General features: G+C 53.4%; 1 protein-coding gene across 1 annotated transcript; it reads right to left on the bottom strand.

Annotated features, from left to right (window-relative positions):
* Positions 1-4,041: 4,041 nt before the first annotated feature.
* Positions 4,042-7,402, bottom strand: LOC134035616 (protein phosphatase 1 regulatory subunit 29). The gene is made up of 3 exons (XM_062480450.1): positions 7,190-7,402; positions 6,864-7,136; positions 4,042-6,576 (listed from the first exon to the last, which is right to left on the bottom strand). Exons 1-3 carry the CDS (start codon positions 7,274-7,276, stop codon positions 4,066-4,068), a joined length of 2,871 nt encoding a protein of 956 aa, XP_062336434.1. The 5' UTR covers positions 7,277-7,402; the 3' UTR covers positions 4,042-4,065.

The following is a 7,402-nucleotide window of genomic DNA, read 5'->3' as shown; positions in this document are numbered from 1 at the left end:
TGAGTCACTGAACAGGGAAGCACTTGAACAAAATCAGTCTTTCTCCTCCAAACCAACCGCGTTCAAGGTCAAAATAACACAAACAAAACGTATCAAGGCCGAATCACTGGTGTCGTCGTAAAACAATCGGGCATAATGAAACCAAAACAAGTGTAACCACCAGAAAATGTGGTAAACCAAAAGACTTCTTTTTATCATACAGAACAGGAGGAGCTGGCTTGGTTGCATGGGGATTCACACAGTATACTGTAGAGGAGGAGAGAAATGATTTCGGTCACTCGTCTACCCCCAGAATCCATCTTCTCTGTGGTCAACTGTCCCACAATGTTAGTGTCTGTAAACGTACAGCAGGAGTTTAAGGTTCAGAGCCATACAAAGAGGATAAATTGCTTGCTTTAGTCATCGTGTGATCATAAAGTTGGGAGTTTCACCGGAAAATTCTTCTCTCTCAACTGGGTGAAGGTTAAAGTGGGTCACAGTAAGCCCCCGGTAGCAGTTTGTCTCTCTGCTGAGAGAAGAACAGTGGATTACACACCTTTCGAGTCTCTATGCGTGTTTGTATGTCAGTGCCTCTTCCTGTGGGAAACAAGTTGAGGGTACGGTAGTCTCCGTTTCCAAGATAGTCCTGTCTGAACATGACAGTCAGCTCCCTGGCCATACCAGGGTCGATACGCATGGTGGATGATCTCGTCCTCGAGGAAATGCCTGACGCACAAATGAACAATGCGGGATGAACATATTATCATTCAAGACGTGTTTCTCAAAAGCCCAGACAGAGATCCACAGAGAGAGCGAGAGAGAGAGGGATGAAGAAAGAGAGAGAGAGAGAGAGAGAGAGAGGTAAAAAAATAATAATAATACTTGAGGTTTAGTTTTTTTGTGTTTTTTTACATGCTGAGATGGACACATTTCTGAAACATGTGACAGTTTCACATCCTGCATCCTCTCAGCACGAACAGACCCCATCCCAAAAAATACAAAATAAATAACAGCCGAGATGACAGACTCAAGGTGAAGTAAAAGCAGGAGGGAGAAAATGATAAAGTAGGTCCAGAACCATAAAGACCTAATCCCCTTGTCCGCATGCAGGAGAAGGCAATCGAGAGGCTTTCCCCTTGAATATGGAGGACAGGCGGTGTCGGGCTGGGCTCTATACAGGGGTGTCATGTTCAATTGCAGGAGAGCACCAAACATCCAGTTTCCCATTAGACCAAGGGCTGTGCTCGAGCGTGTGTGTGTGTGTGTGTTGAATGGTGGAGTTCTAAATTAGCATCTACAGTGGAATAGAATAGATGGACAGATTAAAGGTGGAAAAGAGAGAGACCGTGCGAGAGAGAGAGAGAGAGAGAGAGAGAGAGAGAGAGAGGTGTTTCCACTTCCTCATGAAATCTCTGTACATACGACTTCACAAAAAGTACCTGGATAGCGACAGATCACTGTTGGGCCTTTAGAAGTGAAACGAATCACTTCATCATAGCATATACTACACTTTTCTTACAGCATCCATCCCCCTTTAGAGAAAATATTCATAATGAGGTGTGTAAGTGATCCTTCAGGCTTTGTACCGCTGTCGCTGGATAAATACCTGGCTGTGTCATGTCGTACCACACAGAACATTGTCAGGGATTAGCACATGAAATTCCCTTCAATAAAACAGGTTAACTGACGCATCATCTTTTATAGTGGATTACGTCCTGTTGTCCTCTCTCACAACCAGCAAGAGGACGTCTTGCTGGTTGTCTACAGACGTGATTCTGCAGTATTCCTCATGGCTGTGTTAGGGTTAGGCTAAGGTTATGTTCTTTGTGCGGTGAATAAGCCTATTCCCAAACTTATGGAGGTCGAATGAATCCCATATATGACGGGTCAGTGGTTTCAAGGGCGAAATAGCAGACTTCTTAATCAGTCAGGGAGGTTTAATCAAATTAGATTCACCTGACTAGCAGGCCCACTTAAATGGATCATCCTACATACGCAGAATCACACACTCTCCTTCTGACACAGGTCTGGTTAATTGCTAATTAAAACGTCTAATTAAAGTGGACGTCATATGTATTAATAGGTAGAGGAGTTGGCAGTAATTAAACGTGTGTCATCATCCCCCCCCCCCCTCGCCCCCCCGTCCCCCCCATCTCATTCAGTTTAATATTAGACTTCACAACAGGGTGTTAAATAGTCAGGTCAGGAGATCCTGCCAGCAGTGCAACCGCCTCAACTAGGTCGCTGGTGAGCGAAGACTGATGGGTTTGCAGATCCCAGTGTTGTGTGTCTGCTGGTGCCGTACCACCCATCCCAGTCATGCAGTAGAAACAGGAGGACTTACGTCGAGAGCAGCTGTAGTGCTCACATCAAATGATGCTAATGGATTTGAACTCCGTTGACCTGCACTAATCTACTTACATGTACTGTATACTGTAGGCAGACACAAAAAGGGTCCCTCACAACTCTCCTCATCCCACCCCTCATTCCCTTCCCCCTTTCTTTATTTCTTTCTTTCTTTCACTCTCAGCTCTCTGATTTGAACTCTCTCTTTCTCTCTCTCTCTCTCTCTCTCTCTCTCTCTCTCTCGCTCTTTTTGGGTTCTGGGTCACCATCCCATGGGATGTACAGTCCTACTACACATCTAACACAACTTCCACCATTTCATGTTTTAAACACAACATCCACTACTGGGATTCACACTGGACAGTTCCTACCATGCACTTTGTCAGCAAGAGACTCTAGTTAGCAGATTTCGGCCACTGCTCTCCAAATGGTTTTGAGTAGGCACGACTCACGGCCATTGAACCATAGTATCAGCTGATTGTGGACCTGAATGATTAGAGAGCGAGAGACGCAAAACAAACCTTTTACATTTAGCAGATGCTCTTATCCAGAGCGACTTACAGTAAGTACAGGGACATTCTCCCCGAGGCAAGTAGGGTGAAGTGCCTTGCCCAAGGACACAACGTCATTTGACACGTCCGGGAATCGAACTGGCAACCTTCAGATTACTAGCCCTATTCCCTAACCGCCCAGCCACCTGACTCCTGAATGATTAGAGAGCGAGAGATGCAAAACAAACCTTTTAAACGACCCACCACTGTTCTCTCAGAAGTAACGCCTGCCTGCTCTTCCCTTAATCACCCCTGAGGCGCAAAACCACAGCTGACGTTTCCACGCCTCCTGAAGGGTTTCCTCTTCCTTTGTGCTCCTCTATGGTTTGTCCGTCTTCACGTGTGACAGACTCTATTGAAATGCAAATGTTGCTGCAGTTATGCATGATATCAGGGAAGGGCATAGAGGCTGCGCTTGACAGCTCTGTTCAAAACCGTGATGTGTTTGTGTGTGTTTTTTTTTATTTTTTTTTAAGCAAAGCTCCTTCCTTTACTCTCAATCTCCCTTTCTTTTAGACACTTATAAACAAGAAACAAATACGTATACACATTTGCAGGCTCGCAAAATGAATGCAGCGCCCTACATGCGCCACAAAACAAGTGTGGGAGTTTAGGCCGAAGTATACACTTGAGCGACACGCACAAATCAAAAAAACTCTGACAGGATATGAACTGAGGTTATTCAAGCTTGCTGTCCTTACGCTCCGATGAAAGCATGGTACAGAGAATTTGATGTTTCAAATGTTTCATCTGATCACTGAACACTGATAGGACTCTTCTCCATACTGAAAATAACTCATGGGGGTGTCCTAGTACTAGTGCTACACTCCATTTACTGTAAAAAAACAAACAAAAAAAAAACAATAAAAGCAAGCCAGCCCTGGCAGCTCAAAATAGTGTCTTTCTTTCAATTTTTTTTCCTCCTTTTGTACATATATTGAACATGCCTTCACCAACCAGGCTTTGATTGGCCAAATGTACCGACTTTACCTCTCTCTCTCTCTCTCTCTCTCTCTCTCTCTCTCTCTCTCTCTCTCTCTCTCTCTCTCTCTCTCTCTCTGGATTTTCACTCCTCTATTGGTGTCTCTCTCTCTCTCTCTGGCTCACCGGACAACGACGAAAGAGAGTCTCACAAACAGGAGGCCATCAGACTCTGTTTCACACCGCGCCAGATTCCGCTTCCATCCCCTCACAGCTTCTGCTGTGCCGACACTCCCTTCCAGTAGTCGAGGATGTCATGGAGGTCTTCTCCTTTGGCAAACTGCACTTTCTTACGGAGGGCGTTCCCGGCCGTCACGTAGCACGACTCGTCGCGCTGGCCCTTCCGGTAGGGCCGGAACCTCTCCCAGATCCTCAGGGAGCTCTCGGAGGAGTACTCGGGGCTCGAGGAATACCCGGAGTAGCTGGAGTGGTGTCGGGAGGGCGAGAGCTGGGAGTAGGAGGTGGCGTCCCTCCTGGCGCGGGTCAGGGGCTTGAGGAAAGAGACCCGCTGGGCCGGGGAGCCCTGGTGCTGGGAGCCCTGGTGCGGGGAGCCCTGGTGCTGGGAGCCGTCGTAGTAGAGCGCGGGGACGGAGTGGCGGTGCTCCGAGCAGTGGTAGTCCTGCTGCACGTCCAGCTGGTTCTGCTGCTGCTGCTGCTGGTGGTGATGCTGCTGCTGCTGGTTCTCCGGGTGAGGACCACCACTGTCGCATCCGCCGCCACCCCCTCCCATGCAGCTCCCGCTCCCCACCAGGGGCAGCCGCTCCTGGGGCTCCCCGCAGCCCGGGCTGGCCCTGTCCCCGTACTGCGGGAGGCAGGGGTCAGGGCTGCGGGGCTCCGGCACGTCCAGGCTGTAGACGCGAGGCCCGCCCCGGTCCCTGTCCCGCCCCACCGAGCCGCAGGACGTGGTGCTGCACTGCTTCTTCACGCCGATGACCACGGCGGCGTCGGCGCTCATCTGCCGCTGGATGGGCCGGACGGCGGAGGCCGGGGGCGGGGGGCGGTAAGGGGGCGACACGAAGCCCCCCCCGCCGATCCCGGGCCGCTCGGAGAGGGGGGGGGCGGCGTAGGAGGGCAGAGGAGGCGGAGGGGGGATCTTGGGGGAGGGCGAGACCGGGCAGGCCTCCGTCGCCCCGGGGGAGAGGGGGATGAGGCCTCGGGTGAGGGGGGAGGTGCAGGTCGGAGGGGGGGAGGCGGGGTGGGACGAGGCCACGGTGGTGGCGGCGGCGGACACCGAGTCCAGTTTCAGCGCGTCGATGCAGTTGTTGATGATCTGGTTGACCTTGTCCACCTCCATGGCGATGGTGGAGATCTCCGAGGCGGAGCCGCGGCCGTCGTCGTCCGAGTCGTCGCCCAAGCCCATCCCGTCGTCCTCCCTCAGGTCCTCCTCCCTGATCCCCCCGTGCCCGACCACCAGCCCTCCGTCCCTCATCCGCTCCTCCCCCGCCCCGCCTCCCGTCCTCACGTCCATGTAGTTCCCCTTGCTCGTGGACATCGCCTCCGAGAACGCCGTGGCCATCTTCTCCACCTGGGGGATGGAGGACAGCCTGGAGGAGGAGCTGGTGTTGGCCGAGTGGAGCATGCCCGAGCTGGAGGAGGCGGACATGGGCATCTTGCCGCCGTGGTGGTGCTGGTACTGGTGGTGTTCCCGGGACTGCTCCTGGAGCTTGTGCACCGCCGACGGGTCGTTGCCGACCGCAGCCGCCACCTCCGGCCCGTAGCGCATCTCCAGGATGGTCTTCTTGACGCAGACGGCCTTCTGCTCCTCCTCGTGCATCCGCCGCTTGCGCAGGCAGTAGTAGACCAGGCCGAGGATGAGGAGCATGCCGAACAGGCAGCCCACGATGGTCACGATGTAGTGCGTGGTGGTGGAGGAGGCGGGCGGCGTTTCGTCGGGGTCCTGGGCCCGGGTGGCGAACTGCAGGCAGGTGTGGTTGTAGCGCTGGGAGTTGCGGATGGAGGCCACGCAGAAGGTGTAGTTGGTGTGCGGCTTGAGCTTGTCCAGGGTGATCTTCTCCTTCTTGTTCTTCAGGGTCATGACGTCCGACACGTACGTGTGGTTGTACTGGATCAGGATGTACATCTTGCTGAACGGCCGGGGGATCTGGACCACCAGGGAGGCGGTGGACAGAGAGACGTGGCTGAGCTTGATGGTGGGGCTGAAGCTGTTCTCCGTGGACGAGGAGGACGTCGTGGGCTGGTGGTAGGGCCCCACGCCGCCGAACGCGTCCGGCCCCACGCCGGAGTAATCCGCGTCCGGGGGCAACGACGTCATCCCGGGTATGAAGACGCCGTTGCGGCAGACCAACGACAAGGTGTTCTTGGCGTTGCGGCCCACGTTGCCCGCCGCCACGGGACTCAGGAGCGGGTAGCCGAACATCTCCCTGGGCGTCTCGCACTGGAGGCGGTCGTAGGTGTGCGTGACGTTGTTGAAGGACTCCAGCCAGGTGAGGAAGTTGTAGAGGTCGCAGCCGCAGTGGAAGGGGTTGGCGGCGAGCTCGCACACCATCAGCCGGCTCAGCACCGTGAAGGTGGACGGGTCGAGGCGAGCCAGCTTGTTGGACGACAGGTCGATGCTGCTGAGGCTGGGGCACTCCCAGAACGCGTTGGTGGCGATGACCTCGACGAGGTTGTGCTGGAGGAAGAGGCACTGCATGTGGCCCAGGCCCCTCATCATGCCTTCGGTCAGGTTGGTCAGTTTGTTGTAGCCCAGCTGGAGCACCTGAGAGACAAACACAGTGGATGATGAATTCTTAACCGCCTTTCAGTGGAATTGGACTCTGACTGTCCTAGTACTAGTGCTACACTTCATTGATGTATAAAACTAAAAAGAACTGTACAACAACATCGAGGCTCAGGAATCTTTACTTCACTGGCTCCTCAAAATATAATTTTTCTTTTCCTGTTTTGTTTTCTCTTCGACACATTTCAAATTTGAGCTCACATGAACAGAAGTGGGGGGAAGACAAACTAAAAACATTGCATTCATTCAACCGGTTATCCAATCACCTGCAGGTTGGCCTGTCCGCCGAACGCCCCGTCCTCGATATAGGAGATCTCGTTCTTGGTGAGGTTGAGATCAGTCAGGTTGGTGAAGCGGTACATGGAGGTAAAGAGCACAGCCTTGAGCTTGTTCTCGTTCAGCCTGAGGTCGTGGACCGTGTTATTGATGTGCTGGGGGATGGTCTCGTAAGGGGGCTGGTTCTGGCTGCAGATAGCCAGCCACACGTAGCCCTTGTCCCCCTCGATCAGCCAGCAGTCTCCTTGAGCCGGGCTGGGGAGGTGGAGGAGGAGCACTCGATCAGCCAGCAGTCTCCTTGAGCCGGGCTGGGGAGGTGGAGGAGGAGCAGGAGGGAGGGCAAGATGAACAGGAAGGGGCTGGGAGAGGATGGAGGAGCGGTCGCGACCGGTCGCCTCTGCATGACGGCGAGGGAGAAGGTGGAGGAACGAAGAGGGGAGGACTCGAGAGTGAGAAAGAAAGGAGGGGTGTGGACGAACGGTACGCCTTTGAAGGAGAGAATGGGTCTGCTGACCACCCCAAAAAAAGG

Source organism: Osmerus eperlanus, chromosome 2, assembly GCF_963692335.1.
Source record: "Osmerus eperlanus chromosome 2, fOsmEpe2.1, whole genome shotgun sequence".
Lineage (NCBI taxonomy): Eukaryota > Metazoa > Chordata > Actinopteri > Osmeriformes > Osmeridae > Osmerus > Osmerus eperlanus.
The sequence above is the reverse complement of the archived record's forward strand: the minus strand, read 5'-3'. Positions and strand labels throughout refer to the sequence as shown.

Excerpts from the sequence above, each read along its gene's own strand:
- LOC134035616 (XM_062480450.1), bottom strand. The coding sequence starts at position 7,276 with ATGCAGAGGCGACCGGTCGCGACCGCTCCTCCATCCTCTCCCAGCCCC. Across the intron at positions 7,137-7,189 it reads CCCTCCTGCTCCTCCTCCAC|CTCCCCAGCCCGGCTCAAGG; the intron begins CTCCCCAGCCCG and ends CTCCTCCTCCAC. Across the intron at positions 6,577-6,863 it reads GCGGACAGGCCAACCTGCAG|GTGCTCCAGCTGGGCTACAA; the intron begins GTGATTGGATAA and ends TTTGTCTCTCAG.